This window comes from Pectinophora gossypiella, chromosome 7, assembly GCF_024362695.1.
Source record: "Pectinophora gossypiella chromosome 7, ilPecGoss1.1, whole genome shotgun sequence".
Classification (NCBI taxonomy): domain Eukaryota; kingdom Metazoa; phylum Arthropoda; class Insecta; order Lepidoptera; family Gelechiidae; genus Pectinophora; species Pectinophora gossypiella.
The window spans coordinates 17465713-17484915 of NC_065410.1; the positions used below are offsets into that span (position 1 = coordinate 17465713).

General features: G+C 46.0%; 1 protein-coding gene across 1 annotated transcript in view; it reads left to right on the plus strand.

Moving 5' to 3' along the window:
- The window catches only part of LOC126368335 (POU domain, class 2, transcription factor 2-like), a 54021-nt gene extending 35361 nt beyond the window's left edge, over positions 1–18660 (plus strand). The window contains exons 6-11 of the mRNA XM_050012247.1: positions 1973–2001; positions 15924–15971; positions 17131–17429; positions 17504–17867; positions 17946–18334; positions 18448–18660. Coding sequence (XP_049868204.1) covers positions 1973–2001; positions 15924–15971; positions 17131–17429; positions 17504–17867; positions 17946–18334; positions 18448–18660 — 1342 coding nt within the window. The remainder of the gene's footprint in view (positions 1–1972; positions 2002–15923; positions 15972–17130; positions 17430–17503; positions 17868–17945; positions 18335–18447) is intronic.
- Positions 18661–19203: the final 543 nt, after the last annotated feature.

Sequence of the window (19203 nt, forward strand, 5' to 3'; positions counted from 1 at the left end):
GTCCTTATTATTAGAAGAACTTAACTATAACTCGCGTATTAACAGCTGAGAGTGATACCTGCATAATACGGATGTTATATCAGCGATTACATCAGCGTCACATGTGAGGCTCTGGCACAGTTTTACTACTTGTTATTGAATATTGTATTCATGCTATTGGACCAAAGATCTACAATAAAATCCCTGCCGACATAAAAAATTGTGTAAACGATTTCAAATTTGAGAATAAACTAAGAGAATGGCTTGTTAAATGTGCCTTTTATAACATGGATGAGTTCTGTAATGGATAGATAATATGTTGACATCACTGATATAATTATGTATTATTAACTATGGGTACTTGATATTTATAAGTAGACATTTGACATGTAAAATTTAAAAATTTTATGAATAAATGAGTATGAGTATGAATAGGATTAGATTTAAACCTTTCAGCATTGATAAGTATAATTCGGAGTGAACTAACGTATGTGAGAGGATCTCGACCCAGTGCTTCTGTGGAGACTCTCGTGAAGTGGTCAGGTAGCGGCGCGGGCGCGGCGTGGGCGGCAAACCTTGTTAGCTGAATATGCACTCCAATCTACACCGGAATCGAATTTGCGCCCCGCCCTCCCCCCGCGTCCCGAGTGGCCTTTTAGAGGGCTCGCGACGAGATGTTGATGGATTATTTGTGAAGTGGCCGGGGTCGCCTTTGAAATCTTTCACGCGTTAAAACGGAGGTAATCTCGGCCCGCGCCCCCCCGCGCCCGGCCTCCAGCGGCGGCGGGCGCGCGCTCTGTTTGCCTAATCATTCTATTGGCAGCACTCCCCCCCGGCGGCGCCCCCGCCCCCGGCCCGCGGGCGCCGCCGCCGTTCAAATTTATTTGAAGTCTGCTCGCCTCGCCGCGACAGATGTCGGCAACCCTTCCCGCCCCGAGCCTCCTGTACTACACGCCGCTATTACTTTTATCGAGAAAAAAAACTGCGCGACTCCTGAGAAAACTCCGTCGCAAGCTGCGTCGTAATTTTTACATTTTTTACCCCAAAAAAGTGTGTCAGAGGGGCGCGGGGCGGGCGACAGGTCGACCCGCGACGCAGAAATCTCTTTTTTAGCACAAAAACGAAGGAACGGAACAATGCGTGACCCATTTCCCGGCCGTGGGAAGGAATAACGACTGCGTCTCCGCGATCCCGCCGGATTTTTGCAATAAAAAATGCATTACCCCACATTTTAAAAAACCGACACGGCGAAAAAACGCGACGCAAATGCTTTGTTCGATGGGGATATTGAAATTTCAAACTCGGAAGGGTGAGATTTATGTCGAAAATAACGGTTTTTACAAAAAAGTAGTGAATCAGCTGCAGAGTGTATGTCCGCGACATCTCCACTGCCACACCGAGCACTCGCGCCGCTCCTCCGTGCTCAGTAATTCTTTCTAGAAGTCTCTACAAAGCTTTAAATCTCAAAATTGACATGAAACCCATTTATTTAGTTATAACTCATAACTGTAGTCACAAAAACGTCAAGTTTAAGTTTCGTTATGTAACAACATCGTTATGCGTTGGTATACCTAAGTAATTACAGTGTTTATGTGCGGCTGTTCACAGCACAGCGGCGCGCGCGGCGTCGCGACAGTTAGCCCGCGCCGCTCACTGCGCGACGCGCGGCGCCGGCGGCCGGGTCGCACGACAATTAATACTGACTAATTTATAGAACGACAATGATAATATTTTCATTAAACCCCAGTAGGTACTTAAATTACAGTTGTATAAAAGCAATACTTTTCTTAATTATTGAATGATTATTACTTTTGTTCTAGTCACATTCGTAAATCATCTTGTCTATTTCGATAGAAGCGTTAGGTTTTCACTATAGTTTTGTACAATTACCCACTCGCGGTCTCGTATCTACCGTCTCGATTGGTTGGAACAGGACAGATTGTGAAATGTTACTTACGCGTATAGGCCAGATATAGTACCACATAGCTGAAAGTTTCAGTAGAACCACGTACTCACTTGAAGGTACCTACTTATGTGTGAAAATGTAATGTAGAGGCGTCGCGGCGCGCGGGGCGGTATGCAAAACAAGCGCCGCCCGCCGCGCCCGGCCCCGCGTCCCCCGCGCCCCGCACCGCTGCGACTTATCCGATAAAAAACGTACGCAATCTGTTCCGCGCGACATCTACGAACAATCGCGGGGTGCGCGCGTGATAACAATGCGGCGAAGGGTTGCGCGCGCGCCGCGCCCCGCGCCCCGCCGCCCCGCACGTGCCGCTATGTACCGCGGCGCGGCGACGGTTGACGACGACGATGCTAGTCCGGGTGTATTGATGACTGTTAATCGTTACTTTGTGCGAAGATTCTATTGAAAAACGTTTCGTTCTTATTTCGACAAAAACATAAAATCTTTTCTTTTCACTCCTCGCAATTAAGAAATTACTTATAGGTACTTTAGTGCGATCATTTGTGCAATCGATGCGAATAAAAATGATGTTCAGCATTTATTAAATATGTTTGGTGAATGGCGTCATCTATATCCTCCAGGGGTCCAGATTTCCATTTTCCAGACACAATAGTTAAACATTGGAATTTGATATTTAAAAGAACTTTAGACCTTAGACGATATATGTATTATGTGACGTCATGAGAGTTATGTGCGCTTTTAAAGGTAACCAAATTGTGTATTTATTTTATATACGTGCATTGAAGCATCCATGGCATAAAAAACAGTAAATTAAACCACTTATTATTCTATTATGGCCTTATAGGGAACACAACGTGACCGCCTGTTTTATATATCACATTCGGATGTAATTTTTGTTAACAAAACCTCGCAATAGGCAAGTTAGTTTAAATCTAGGTAAAAAGTTGTAGTCTAGATTTGTACCCAGAATGAAATTAATTGAAACAAATCGAGGTTTTTAATTTATAGTCTCATATGTAACTTTGAACCTATTACTACGTACCTAATCAGTTCAACAATACCTAAACGTCATGCATGATGAGCCGTTTGCGGCCCAACTACGAGTAGACGCGAATAATTATTATTATACAGAACGTTTAGTTCTGTGCAATTAGTGGTTATATGCGCGGTACCAGTTAGATCTGTACAAGCCAGTGATGTGACGTTCTTTAGCATAGTGATAGTGACGTATCGGTGGAGGCGATCGATTCAATTCTATCTAACAATACATGACGACATAATTGTACTAAATTGAGTAAGCAAGTACTAATGTTTCAGTTACTTATTTTAAGAACTTTGTAAGACGCAGCTGTATTGTGTTATGATCTTTGTTGTTAATAATGTTTAGTTCATCCTGCGATAGATGTATAAATATGACATCTGACTACCCCCCTAGTCATGCGCTTATATTATGTGTGTGTTAATTTATGACTTAAACCCTCCATGGGCTGTATTGATTGTATGAATGAAATATACATCATCGAATGAATTTCTTACATTTAATTGGACTGCAACATTACAACGTAGTTGTCGTTTGTAATCGATCTAACTTTAGCAGATTATTTGAGGACAATTAAGTGTTTGAAAAGTTGACCATAGTGAAAGCTTGTCTCTAGAGTGCTACTGAGTGGAACTAGTCAACATACCTAGATAAACTAAATAAACTCACGCTCGTCCTCTCTGACGGGTCGGGCAGAACCACAAGCAGTCAGAAGACAATTACGTTACCAACTACATACATAGGTAATATGATATTACCTATGAACAAGTTGACATTCTGATATTAGAAATCATAGATACTTATTTATACATACATACATAAACTCACGCCCGTAGTCCCTAATGGGGTGAGCAGAGCCACAAGTAATCAAAGACAACTTGCAGCCACTGTTGATACGATGTCGTAAGCTGGATATGATGAACCTTATGGTGATAAGGGATCAGCCTATCGCCCATAACATTAGTCCATCATGTTAGAGCACACAATCCCTTTGTCGGTTTTTACGACATGCCCGGCAAGACAAGCAGCTGAACGTTTTCTATGTTTTTTTATTTGCTCCCAGAACAGCATAGAAGCAACTTATTTATAATTTGCAAAATTAAAACAAGAGGTCAAAATTTTACTTTGTCATATTTGCGATTGGCACGTGATTAGTGTTATAATTCTCATTTGTATAGGTAACTCCAGCGGCAGTACAACGTTATTCAATTTGTGTTAGCGACAAAAAGTGAGGGCATTAGATCTGTGTGGCTCGCTGCGGGTGACGGCTGATGACACGATTTATGTTGGATGACATCTCCCGCGCACGCGCAGCCCCGCGTGACAGATACTGCCGCCGCCCGGCGGTCGTTAGTTGTGATTAAAGCAATTTATAATGTTTATTCGGCCGGGACATAAATCGCTAAAGAGCCAGCATCCCGGCCGCGCCCGCGCCACATTGTTAGCTAGCCGGCGCGTGGAAGGGTTGTTCCCCACCCCCGCCTGCGTTACGGCAGCTGCGCACCTGCGCGGGCGCACGCGGCACTTTCCTCGCGCTCGGGTTTCACTCTCACAGCATCCCCATCCACACCCGCACCACGCGCACACTTTTCACTCTCCCGAGATCTCTATCTCTGCACGTTGGCAAACTCTTTGTCAATTATATTCATACAAAAGTAGATTACTTATGATGAGTGGAGTTGTATAGTATATTAGTGTGATGCTCTGTCGCGGGGCCACCACCTCCAATTCAGTTGAAAACGATATAGATTACTGTACGTACCATGTACATAGTGTACGTGAAAAGATTTTATGTGTACGTGCTATAATTAGAAAGAAAACAACAAATTAAAGTGGCTTCGCTGGAGAGCATACTCCCCAGCGGAGCCACTCAGTTTGTATACTTCGAGATGTTTTCTTCCTGTAAATTGAAGTATAGTTTGATGTACGTACTACGTACATAGTGTACGTGAAAAGATTTTATGTGTACGTGCTATAATTAGAAAGAAAACAACAAATTAAAGTGGCTTCGCTGGAGAGCATACTCCCCAGCGGAGCCACTCAGTTTGCATACTTCGAGATGTTTTCTTCCTGTAAATTGTAGTATAGTTTGATGTACGTACTACGTACATAGTGTACGTGAAAAGATTTTATGTGTACGTGCTATAATTAGAAAGAAAACAACAAATTAAAGTGTATATGACGGCATGAACAAAACGTGAAGCGCTGAAGATTTTAAGAAACAATCTCCTTGCGAGAACTTTTTATCTATGCACAGACTACTAAGAGAACCTAGTTCAGACGAACGTCTCTCATACAAAACAAAGAGCCTCAGAATTTAGAGTATGACACTTGATTTGACATATAAAATTATATTGCCACACGCATAAATAATTGTGGGGTTGCCATGGTAATGATATGGCACGGCGTGGCAGTAGTGATAGCTTAAAATTATTTAGATTACTTAAAATTTTGATGACAAGGTTTATAAAAAAAAGACTGCAGTTTACTTGTATAACATTTTATTTTTTAATTTTGTTTTATATTTTATGGATTTTTTTTCTGAAATAAAGCTTTATTATTATTATTTTAAATATGCCTTTTTGCATTAATGGCAAACTTTCATTACCATGGCAACCCCACAATTATTTATGCGTGTGGCAATATAATTTTATATGTCAAATCAAGTGTCATACTCTAAATTCTGAGGCTCTTTGTTTTGAATGAGAGACGTTTGTCTGAACTAGGTTCTCTTAGTAGTCTGTGCATAAATAAAAAGTTCTCGCAAGGAGATTGTTTCTTAAAATCTTCAGCGCTTCACGTTTTGTTCATGCCGTCATATACACTTTAATTTGTTGTTTTCTTTCTAATTATATCACGTACACATAAAATCTTTTCACGTACACTATGTACGTAGTACGTACATCAAACTATACTACAATTTACAGGAAGAAAACATCTCGAAGTATGCAAACTGAGTGGCTCCGCTGGGGAGTATGCTCTCCAGCGAAGCCACTTTAATTTGTTGTTTTCTTTCTAATTATAGCACGTACACATAAAATCTTTTCACGTACACTATGTACATGGTACGTACAGTAATCTATATCGTTTTCAACTGAATTGGAGGTGGTGGCTCCGCGACAGAGCATCACACGTATATTATGTAGGCGACTCTACGACGGGCTCTGTGATATAAAGGGCACCTGAAACCGTGGTTTCGACTGTTGATCGATTTGGCAGAAATTGTTAGACCATTAGTCACTGGTCATTATAATAATTATACCAACATGCCTACATTTTACGTTTCTAAACAATGTGTCAGTTTGAATGCTGCTGTCCTGCAGCCGTCACACCGTCCACATCGCCCGGCTACACGTGTCGTCTCGCAGCTTACATCTGTCTCACACGATGTAATTGATGCGAATGTTGAACGCATTCTATTTTCAGTTTAGAGATTTGAATTCAATATTATTTGACTAAGTATCCGTACAGCATTCCTTGCAATATAATGTACACAACATGCGTGCAGCATGGTGGTGATCCACTGGTGGCTAGTGGTCTAACAATGAAAACTGATTGTTATTCGTCTGCTTATTGGTGGTACCACATTGGTATTGGTGTTCCCATAGCTGGCCAGGAATGTATATACTAATACACCTCTGCCTACCCCTTCATGCTATGTTATGTTGATATTGGTGAGTCCTTGTGTCGTGGTGGCAAGACGAATTTCGCAGGTGGTGATAATGCCATGCCAAAAACTCTAAAAGGTCACAGCATGTCTTTGGAACAAGCTACAGAGCCTGGAAAAGATTAGCCTTCCATCCCAGTGGGGGTAATACAGGATTGGAAGATGATACGAGTTCACCACGCCGTCGGTGTGACGTGGAGCAATACTTCCATCATGTGAACTTTTTCATCAACGTTGTTTATTATATTTCCCTTAGGTCAGCCTTAGTACCGTCTACATCGTAACCTTTCATTAGATTGAAATATGTGAAAAAGTCAACAAGCAAACAGCAACATAGGTACTCGTACCTACAATAAATCAATTTCAAGTATAAATCTCATAAGGTGCAGGGTCGAGCGAGTTTGTATGTATAGGTATTATTATTACCGTGACCCCTCTCATCGAAGTGTATGGGTATTTAATTTGTAAGAGGCTGTTTGCTCGCGATATTGTGCAGGTGACCCCCCGCCCCCCTCCCGCCGTCGCCGCCGCCGGCGTCCGCAAACAATCGCTGTGTTTGTCCACCGCTCGCCCGCCGCCGCCCGCGCCTTGCGCCGCCTGTACCCACCCTGTACCCATGCAGCACCGGCCAGCCCCGCGCTGTTAACCAGATCATTTCTAATGCACTACTCTCCCTCCTCCCAAGGGAAAACTTTCACGACAAAGTGGCGCCATTTGTTTCAATTTAAACATTTTAAATATAATTCGCAAGTTTAATTACGTATGTATATAAAGTGTCACCTTTCATTCCTCCTGTTACTTACATACTTGTTTTCGAACTATTACATTGTACAGCCCTCCACGCTACTCCAACTGTTTAGGTTAGTGGCTCGGGACTATCAACGGTTTAACGTGCCTTCCAAAGCAATAAATTATCTTACATTTTCAATCAACTTCGGATATCCAGATTGCGAGCCCAACGCGCTACTTTGTTATCACTTTTCGGGAAACACTTTCCAAGAAGTGTCATATTCTACCCCGTTCTATTTCAACTATAGGAGAGCACATAAATGGCTACATAAATTGATTAATGATATGGCCGATATTAAAATTTCAATAACGCAGTGAATGAAATCTGTCGCCGGCTGGGATCGAGATGAAATTGCCTTCATACGAGATGTATTATTAAATACACCATTATCGAGGAGCGGTCGTTACCGGCACGCGCCATGCATCTCGCGTGTACATGAACAATGTCCCCGCTCCCCTCCCCGCGGGCCCCGCCGCCGGGTGCGCACAATCTCAACCCTTCCGCGGCATGTGTAGTGTACCTCGCCTCTCAGCTCGCGCGACACACGCGGCCAATCGCGGCGCCGCATTTACATATCATCTACATACGCCCCTCGGTATGTGAACTACACGCGCGCCACAATAGCGGTGCTGTATCTACGCTGAAACCAGTTTTATGTACCTCACTTGAAATACCGCCAAATGTATCAGACGAATAAATTAGTAAATCGACTTTGTTTATTTGTTCCTTATTATTTCATAACTCATGAAATGTGTTCTGAGAACAGCCGCGAGACAACCTAGCTAAGTATTAGCAGTGTGCTGTAACAAATCAAAAGTTTCCCCTATCCCGTCCCCACGCTGTTTCGCTGCCCTCCCCCCTATCAACCAGCACTGTAATTCCAATCATCTATGAAACTGTTATCGCCCCCACCCGCGACATACAAATTTTAGATTAGAATAATTTTATCTTCGTATTAGCTTCATAATATCTAAACTACAAATATCAAAACCGCAGTAATAGGTAGATTGCTTTTAATTTTTGCTTTTTAAACGATTTCAAAAAAGTAGTAGAGTATTAGATTGTAATAGAAAGATTCAGATGTTAATTACTTCAAATAAAAAGGTCACAAATATAAAATATGTTATTGTTAAACGTCAATGTATATTTACTATACAAATAGTAAACACCTAGATACTACGTTCACTTCCCACATTAAAAATGCTAGATCATAAAACAACCCTCGTGTTTTATGGTTTGATTTAAAATGGTATGTAAAGTACGAGTTTAAAGTTTATTATTATTAGCTGGCCGCGACCCCACGGACCCGCCATGTACAGTTAACTGGATTAGCGCCGCGCGGCAACCCTTCTGATTGAAAATGCAAATACCGCGCTAATCCAACATGGCCGCCCCTCCGCCTCGCTGCATAGAGCGCATATCAACTAAATCGTTTGCTACGTAATATTTTATTACATTTAGAAGTACTGGATATATTCTAAACAGCCTCATATTACTTATGCAAGTGACTACTGAATGTACAGTAAGAGGGGCGCACCGTGCCGGTGTCGCATCGATCGCTAATGCTCTCTTTATAAAGTGGTAGAGACGCCTCGTAAATCTTGTCGCGCCCGCGCCGGCCGCCGGAGTACCCCCGCGGGACTCCCGCGCCGGCCGGCCGCACCGGCCTGCTTGTACTAATGCTGTCACCTGCCCGCGCCTCCTCTCCTTGCTACGACGCCCTCCGTACAAGACTTGCTACGCCGTAGCGATGCTACAGACACTACACCATTATATTCACTAATAATGCGTCACACAAATACTCCAGTACAACAGATTATATTTTTTGTATATAATAATTAGACGCTAATTGGTTAAAAATAAATAAACTTAGAGCATTATCTGATGCGTTACTTTGCTCTTAAAATAGTCTTCATCTAAATATTGTTCTAATAATTGTAAATAATTCGTTTTTGTTGTTTGGTGACATCACAGAGTCCATGAGCATAGTATAATATTCATCGGTCAATGTCTATAGTAGAGTGGTACAGACACGCAGGTCCAGATGCGTGGCTATTGAGTCGTGATAGTGACCGAGTGACACGCAGCGGCGCTGAGCAAACACTGGCGGCGGGCCCTCCGCGGCCGCGGGCCCTCTCGGCATAAACGAGTGCCTTTATTCAAGTTTAAAGCAGCGCCGGTCGTGGAGCAGCGGACGGACGCATCTCTTATTCAAAGTAGCAATATACGGCGCCTAAACAAACACCGCACACATTACGTAAATGCATTCACTGATAGCAATGCATGAGCCGGCGGGGCGCGGGGCGCGGGGCGGGGGCGGGGTGGTATTACACTTTCATCTCGTACATTTCCATCACAAAGCGTCGTTCGACCACCGCCGTGCACCGCCGGATGCCCGGACACCCGGACACCGCCGCTGCCGGACCGGACCGAGTTGCCGGAACATACAGCTCTTATTAAATCCGTTAACTCTTTCACACCTTGTCCATATTCAAGTACCAGTATTATCGGAAATACTCTATTTTAGTAAGTAAATGTGTTTAGAGACTGTGCAGTACTCTACATAGGCAGTTATTGCATCTGTTTTAAATTGATTTGGGACCCTGCTGTGTCAGAGCGTACCACTGCTCTTACAATATTTGACTAATTCTGTTCAAAACTCTGGGGTTTTGCATCAACCTGATATAACAAAACATACAACATACAACCTCATCAAATATATGCGTTACTTCAGTTACTTCATTTAATAGTTAAGTCTCTCCAGCAAAGAGCAACTTACTTGAGAGCTGTACTTAATATTATAACATAGTTAGCAACACTATGTATAAAACACGCGCCATGGTGTACTAAAACATACATCATCACTAATTTAAGAGCCACGCTCTTGTCGGTGCTTTTGATAGTGCTCTAAGTCTTGTCGGGCTCCATGCTACTTTTTTAGGGAAAAATAGAACAGTGGTTTCCCTGTTGCCTTCCGCCCCGCAGTACTCTGTTTGACGCGAGTGGGATGGCACCCAGAGTAGTCTATTTCAAAGCCATACTAGGACTTCTGTCCTCCGCCTCTGAATAGTACTGACAGTTAGTGCTGCCCTTTGTCAGGTTACAGGTTACAGTCCCTGTGACTTGCCCCTTCTGTCTTGCATTGCCGTACCGATGGCTCCCATCTCCGCCTCTGTAACCGTTGAGGTCTTCAATATACACAATTCATACATAATTCTCACTGCACTGATGCATATTGTATGCATGACATACAACACTGATGATTTAATATTATATCTCGTAATTTTGTAAAGACATTAATATTAGTTTTCATAGATTTGGAGCATCGAAACATTCTTTGTGAATACAAATTGTTAGGAGGTATGTTCATAATCTTGTACATGGAAATTGATGTAAAGTTCTTTAGCCAGTAGTACGAACACGGATACAATACAAATACCGTTAACGGTTCTTTAGCTACCTAATGGCCACCGTTTTTTTTTTTTAAATGTGTATTGTTTTATTTTGCAAAATGTATGCGTGACGAGTTGTTGTGACATCCTGCTGGCCGACAGGAGCGCCGTTCGCAGCTCAGTGAAGGTAGAGGCGCAGCACGTCAGGTCGGGCCCAGCCGGCGCCGCTGCGCGCTCCACGCAACGTTTTTTTCAATCAAACCCGATATCGGAATTCGCGCATCGGTTAGCCCAACCCGTCGCTCCCCTTTCCTAAAAAAATTAAACAGCTTTTAAACGCACATCGCGCTCGCAGCATTCGGCGAAAGCGAAAAAAATCATCTCAGGTAATCGAAATAATAGCGAGGCCCGCGAAAAAAATTCACTAAGGGCGGAAAAGAAACGGATTCGTACAAAAAACTTCCAATTTTTAATTCGGGTGGCGCGGGGCCGCGCGGCGCCTCGGCCTCAGTCTGTGCCTGCGCGCCGCGCCGCGCGCCCGCCTCCTGTGCTGTGTGTGCTCGCGCCCGCGCCCGCTCCCGCTCCCGCTCCCGCGCCCGCCCCCGCGCCCGCGCCCGCCATGGTGCTCTCCGCCTGCGTGCGCGCCGCGCGCTCCTACTGTACCGCTGGCTACCGTGAGTTGTTAAACACTACCTACACCGCATTAACTTATGAATTCTAACTACAGTTTTGTGAGAAAACTATATTAACTATAATAATTTCTTTGAATTTTGAAATTTCTTCATGAGTGGTCTTGAAGGTTAAGGAATATCATTGCACTTTGTAATCTTTTAAGTTTTTTATTGAAAGCTCCGTCGAAGAAACTTTAAGTACTTCTCATATCGGTCATTCGAGCCCTACATCCCAACAGGGGATAAAAGGATTAGAAGAGGAACAGACTTCTCATATCTTTTATAAATAGAGTAATACTATTTAGTAAACTTAAACCCAGATGATTTGATTATTTATCAGATACCTAGTCGCATAGGTCGTCCCAAGCCGTTGGCCTTATACTACGAACTGCTACGAGTACTGTGCGGCGCGGCGTAGCACTCTGCTACGATTCATTCTCAGAGCGATGACGTCATCGTGCTAATGAGATAGGTTACTTTTAAACAAACATTGTATTTTAATATTTGTTTTACAACACAATATCGCCCGTATCACCGAAGGGGTAGGCAGAGTTGTAGAGTGTATACTCCCACTCCTCGCCAGCTAAGTCCCATATAAAAGGGGCGAGCTTATTGCCATTAACCGGCAAAAAATCCAGGAAACCTATGTTATGTTACAACACGTTATTTTCTCACAATTTGATGCAAAAAAGTTAAAAAATAACTTGTTACTGTAGCAGAATAGAAGTTGTTGAGAAATTCTGTAACTCTCGAGCCATTGACGTTTAAACACAGAATATTTGCATTGAAGTACTTTAATAACGTAATGTCACCGGACACAGCTTCTTTAGAACTTTTATTTGGGAATCAATTCGCAATCCGCGCGCCCCTCCGCCCCCTCCGCCCCCTCCGCCGCCGCCCGCGTGTTTACACGCCGAACGTTTCACATACTCCACTGCACTTGTCTGTATTCTCAACTTTTTATTAAACACAGAACCTTAACTACCTATCTAATGTACTGTTTGTCTTAAAAATGGCTTAACAATTGTAAACGTACAGTCTGTTGCAACAGTGTACGTCCACTGCCGCGACAAGCTCCGCCGCGGCGGATATCATTTCACCGTTCAAGTTTCACAACAAACCTTCAATGAAAATAAAACACACATACATAAACTCGCGCCTATTTACCACCGCGGTGAGCAGGTACAATGGAATTCCATTTGCTTCGGTGCTGACCGGGGACGTCGGGAATGTTCCCGTTGTAAAAACTCTTCAATAGTACGGACACTGGCTGCTTATCTGTTTCAAATTGTTATTTCTTGTACTCTGGTCGTATAGGCAGATGGGTAATAAAGGTTAGCTAGTAATGAATAACATAAGTTTTGCGCCTTTTTACTGCCGGGAACATTCTCTAAGAAGGAACGTTCCCGGGAAGGGTGCATCACTGGTGCAGTCGCGTCGGTCCAGAGGAGATCGTACTGTCGTATCGTATCGGCGATGTATTATACGATATATTAGACGATGGATCGCATTGACGATGTCCATACAGCTTTCTTATTTACGGAAATTGAAAATAATAGGTATTAATAATTGCTACTCCGTATTACGAGAACCTTATGAAAGCCGAAGCAGATGTAAGTCACGAAGTATGGACCTCGCTCGCTGCGAGGCGCCGCCACGAGGAGTGTCACGTCCTCTGCAGCCGTCCCCCCGTGACGTCCGTGCAAGGAATAATCTCGTCTCACCTCGTACAATGCCTAGCCCCAAGGATGCTGGGCTCCGTGCCACGTTCATGAGGCGTGGGCTGCAGCCGCCTGCACTTCTGTTGAGGGTCTCCTTCCACTTGGCAATAACAAAAACAACAACACAGTACAGTACAAACAACTCATTATCGTACAAACACACAAGAAATATATCAATTACAAGTAGGACACACATACACATAAACTCATCCTTCCTCCAGCCTCCCCTCCCCTCCAGCCTCCAGCCTCCCCTAAGGGGGTAGGGAGCATACTCCACCACGCTGCTCCAATGCGGGTTGGTGGAGGTGTTTTTACGGCTAATAGCCGGGACCAACGGCTTAACGTGCCCTCCGAAGCACGGAATCATCTTACTTTTTCGGACAATCAGGTGATTCAAGCCTGAAAAGTCCTTACCAAACAAAGGACAGTCTCACAAAGTGATTTCGACAATGTCCCCATCGGGAATCGAACCCGGACCTCCAGATCGTCAGACAAGTAGGACAAAAGAAGTTAAATACTCGGATTTATTGCCAGTAGCGATTTCTTCCAGCCAACCTTAGGGTGTGACTATGACATCTTTTTTGGACTGTACAATTGCAATAAAACACTTTTGATTTTTTTTTTGGTGAAAGAAGCTGTAATTAAAAACAATGATCAGGGCGGTGCAACATCATAATCGTTACATAAATATATACCTACAATAGAACATAAGCTCACGACTATATTCCCTATTGGGCTAGACAGAAGTCGTGCTACTTTTCCTTAAAAATCGAGCAGTGTAAGCGTATTCTTATAATAATCACATTAGATTGAAATTATATTTTATTAATCTAATTTTGATTGATTTGTCACACAAATATATACAAAATCATACAAATAATATTTTTGATACGGTTATTATTTGCAACAAATTTGTTATTTGCGATTTAATAGTATGCTTACTACTTTAACTGAAGGTATTGTGTGCGGACATTTAGAACCAACGTGTAGGTACCCTATGTTATTACATTAATTCGTCGTGTTAGATAGAGCCTACCATCAAATATATATTACATTACCTCATACCCTAACTGCCGCTGTTGGTAATGTCGGAAAAGACGAGTGGAATAATAAATACAATTTTAACTTTAAATTAAATTAAAAGACGTGAACGATGAAAGTGAACTAGTGAATGGCCGCTGCGCCGATTAACGATGAGTATCGATTTGTAAAAACTGAGTTACCTGCGCCTTGTGGAGCGTGAAAACGAACGCTTTCATTTAGAGTTGCTATCATTATTAGCGAACTTAGAGGCAGGCGCCCGCGCAGCGCTGGTGACCAGCGGGCGTCGCTTGTCACGATGTACCCGTGCTCCCGGTAGACAACCAAACATTAAAATATACAATATATGTACCCAACAGTAAAAAGCGGCGCGTAAGCTCAGCCAAAGTAAAAAATGTACAATTGCATAGACACAACCGGATTGCATCCAAAAAATAATACAACTGATGTTTTTTGCCGAAGCGAAAATACGCCTGTCCGTACCGACGACGTCTCGCGTTTGTGCGATTTTATCCTTTTTGATGAACAAAAAATTGATCGCTGTGAAACGATGACGTTTCAATCAGAGTTTTTGTCGCGGCCTAGTCGCGGGGGCGACGCGCGACGCGCGGGGCGCGGGCGGCGGCCGTGCAGCCCGTACATCCGCGACATGCAGCCGCGGATTACTGCAGGTACCCGCGCCGCTCCCACGATTACTAACACTATAATGCACAAAAAGTGGACGAAATAATATACCTAAAATGTCCTTTTATCTCTTTTAATCCAGACATTTCTATTTACTTGCTTCTTTGTGGTTCCCCTCTACTATTGTGCGGCCAGTACGGGCACTGGCAATCATTGCGTTATTTATTATTGAAACTAGAATTAAAGACGTTTTATGGCATCATACTAAACTTTATTAGCGTGTGTTTTATGCCGGGTGGCGTCATCGCGGCGAGTATTTAGTTTTAGTTAGAGTCGTACAGCTTCAGTGGATTAATACAATTCCGTGGAATTAATTAAGTAATCTGATTACAAGGCGGTCGCGCCTCCGCCGCGCCGCGCGGCTTCGGTTACATCTAATTAGTTTTAAATTCATTATTTGACGCCCTTAACCCACTTCCGCCGGCGGCGCAGGCGCGGCGCTCGGACACCTCCACGAGCTTTCGCATCTAAACAAAAACCACTGACTGATTAATTCTAATGGTTGTGATATGCGCCAATACACACATATTACTTAGTAGGTACTTACTTAAAATATATAGCGCTGCTATATGAGATAAAATATGTGATCAAATCGACCAAGAACTTAATTTGCCGCCAGTGTGGCGTTCTTTAATAATAAATAGTCTATTTCTGTCTCTCGTTTTACTCAGTAACGTAGAACGCGAGATGCAATTTATGCATAATTCTCCACATTATGTCGGAAAATCACAATTAATACGTAAACGGTGGATGTGCGCAGGCGCCGCCCACGCCTCCCTAACGTATCCCGCACATATCATCACAACACTGTCTCCAATCCAGGGTATATGATCCTCCTTACCTACTTACTTGTTTACAACTAGTGCTTATTGGTCACAGACGAAAGGGTAATAAACACGTTTAGTTTACATCTATCCAAAATATTTCAATAATTTTAACAAAGCCCTAACATAGTGATGACTTTATTATATTATATTACGTGTGGTATATTGTAAAGGAATATATTTTGTTTCAGAAGAGTCCGGCGAACTAATCAAATCTCCGTCTCCACCGCCCAGCCACGGTACGTACGAGCCTGCGCACACGCACGCCCCACAGCTCTCGCTCACCCCTGGCTACACGCGTCTTACAGCTACACTGTACACAATCTCGGCAGACGTTCACTTTTATATATCACGTCGTCCCAAATCGGCCGGCGCACGCGCCGCGCACGCGACGTCTGCAAAAAACCCGCACCTTCACCCCTTTCCCGAGATGTTACCTGCGCCGGCGCAGCCCGTGTAACCCTTACATGTCACAAGCCTCACAGACACATTCGCTATCAAAACTTTTGTTAAACTTTACTTTCTTGATCTGTACCCCTTGCTGTTTCTTTAGCTAATACGTACTTATAACTTTTCTGTTCCATTAATCTTTTGGAAATTAATCTTATTCATTTCACCATGTCCTGAGCTGTGTAGCTACATTGATACATAGTATTCCCCATACGTTTTCAGTGTAAGTAACAATTTAACACAGATTTGTATGTAATTTTTCATTGTAAATTTGCTCCTGAAGTAATTTCTGCTGTGTCCCTCCCGATCTGTCACGTCGTGAGGGCGTAGCGGCGGCGGCTCATTTACATGTAATATCCGGCGGCCGCGGCCGGCCGCGCCGCGGGGCCGGGGGCGCACTCGCCGGTGGAACTTGTAACGGACCTGTGCCCTCAAATTTGAATCGTTTAACATGCGCCCTCCATCCTCCATACACGTGGCGTACACTGACCGTGACGAGCTTCTTATCTCAATCATTTTATGTTTGTCCGTCTCAATTTCATGTCATTTTTAAAAAGTCACATATGAAGTCATTTTATAACTTAGGTATCATAAACACGATCATAATCATAAACATCTTATATGTTCTGCTGCTGGGCACAGGCCTCCAGTCAATCGGAAGGAATATGGAGCTCAATGACTTATGTCCATTTTAAATTTATTTCAGACTGCTACCTCCGTTCAATAAGTTTGATAACATTTTGTTGTATTTTGTTTACATATTATACCGGGTAGGTAGGTGCTACATATCGCCTGAGAGACGTTCCACACGCTGTAGTACAGGTGCCACAGGTAACAGCTTCTTCATAGATACTCGGATCTGAGGTCTTGTAGTAATCAATTACCCTTAGAAGTGTAGGTAGTTATTTTAGTAAATGTAATGTAGTACTGATGCAATGTGGTGTGCAGACGGGTCCGCGAGCGGCGAGGGCGAGGCGAGCGGCGACGAGCGCTCGTCCCCGCCGTGCCCGCCGCGGGCGCCCCCGCGCCCCCCGCCGCACTCCGCCGCCTCCGCCGACGCCGCCACCGCCGCCGTGCTCGTGAGTACACCGCCTGCTGCTGCCTGGCCTACAGTAGGTAGCCCATACCCCGCGCTAACCACTCTCTCACGCCCGCAGAGCGCGGCGGGCGCCGGCGGCGCGCTGGCGCAGTTGCAACACCTCCTGCTATCCCAGCACGGCGCGCACTCGCTGCTGCTCCATACTCAAGTGAGTGCCCCACCGTGGACGTCATCGCCAATGTCCGACGTTGTCGCATTATTGAACGTGTCGAATGTGCGCAGGTGCAGCAAGCGGTGGCGCAGGCGGCGGCGCAGCAGCTGCAGCAGCTGCAGGCGCGCGCGGGGCTGGCGGCGGCGGCGGCGGCGGGGGCGGAGCGCTACTCGGCGGGCGGCTGCGGCCGCTCGCCGTCCCCGCGCCGCACGCCGCCCGGCGCCGCCGCCTTCCTCACGCCGCTCACGCCGGGCTCGGGCCGCGCGCGCTCGCCCGCGCATGCGCACGCGCACGTGCACACGCTGCCCGCCACGCCGCTGCACGCGCACGCGCACAAGCCGCGCGCGCTCGAGCCTGCCGCCGCCGACGATACGGCCGACCTCGAGGAGCTCGAGCACTTCGCCAAGACATTCAAGCAGCGCCGGATCAAGCTCGGTGAGTGCCGCTCGACGCGAGCCGCGACCGTGGCCGCCCTTAGAGCGCAGCGCTGACCGTGTCCGTTCGTGTGCGCAGGTTTCACGCAGGGCGACGTCGGGCTCGCGATGGGCAAGCTGTACGGGAACGACTTCTCGCAGACGACGATATCGCGGTTCGAGGCGCTCAACCTGAGCTTCAAGAACATGTGCAAGCTGAAGCCGCTGCTGCAGAAGTGGCTGGAGGACGCGGACTCGTCGCTGGCGGGCGGCGGCGGCGGCGGCGGGCCCGCGGGCGCCGCGCTGGCCGAGGCCGTGGGCCGCCGCCGCAAGAAGCGCACCTCCATCGAGTCCGGCGTGCGCGTCGCGCTCGAGAAGGCCTTCATGCACAACCCCAAGCCCACCAGCGAGGAGATCGCCGCGCTCGCCGACGCGCTCTGCATGGAGAAGGAGGTGGTGCGCGTTTGGTTCTGCAACCGCCGCCAGAAGGTACGACCGCCCGCTCCCTACAGCACGACGCCGAACGGTCCCTCACTCTAGAGCGGACGATCGGGGAGTTGGTTTTATTTAAATCGAGACTATAGGTGGTGTTTTTCGAACAGGAGAAGCGGATCAACCCCCCGGCGGGCGAGAGCGGTGGCGCGTCGTCCCCGGGCGGGCTGCTGCTGGGCGGCGGCGCGCACGCGCACGGGCTGGCAGCGCACGCGCACGCGCACGCGGCCGCGCTGCAGCCGCTGCAGCAGCTGCCGCCGCTCCAGCAGCTCCAGCCGCTGCAGCCGCTGGCGCTGCTGACGCGCGCGCCCCACCGCGACTGACGCGCGCCGCGCGCCTCGTTCCTGACACATATCCTCCCCCTGTAAATAGCCCCGAAGACGCTCGGGACGGTCCGCCCGGAGCCCCGGACCTCGCAATAAGGCGCCGCGGCGTCGCTGTACAGACGGACTAGCTAGTGTGTATTGTATATAGGTGTATATGCGAGGCGGTCGCCTCCGTGTCTGTAAATTAGCGAGTAAGTTTATATTATTATTACGTGGATTTTATTTATATTCGATCGAGTGGCGGACGGGGCGATGACTAGATCTCTCGGTCCCGTCGACCTGTAGTGTCTGTATGAAAGACGAAAGATAATAGTTTATAGTGTTTACACAGAGATAATAATATCAAAGATACATAAATAGTGCATGGGACTTAATCGTACGTGTCACGCCCCGTCTCGAATGGTTGGAGATCGCGGTTGGAGCGCAGCGCGCGCGCTGCGGCCGGCGCGGGCGGCCGCGGCCGCACGCGGCAATACGCAGCAACGCGCGGCAACGCGCGGCTGCACGCGCCCGCCGCTCCGCGCGCCGCTGCCGGTACAG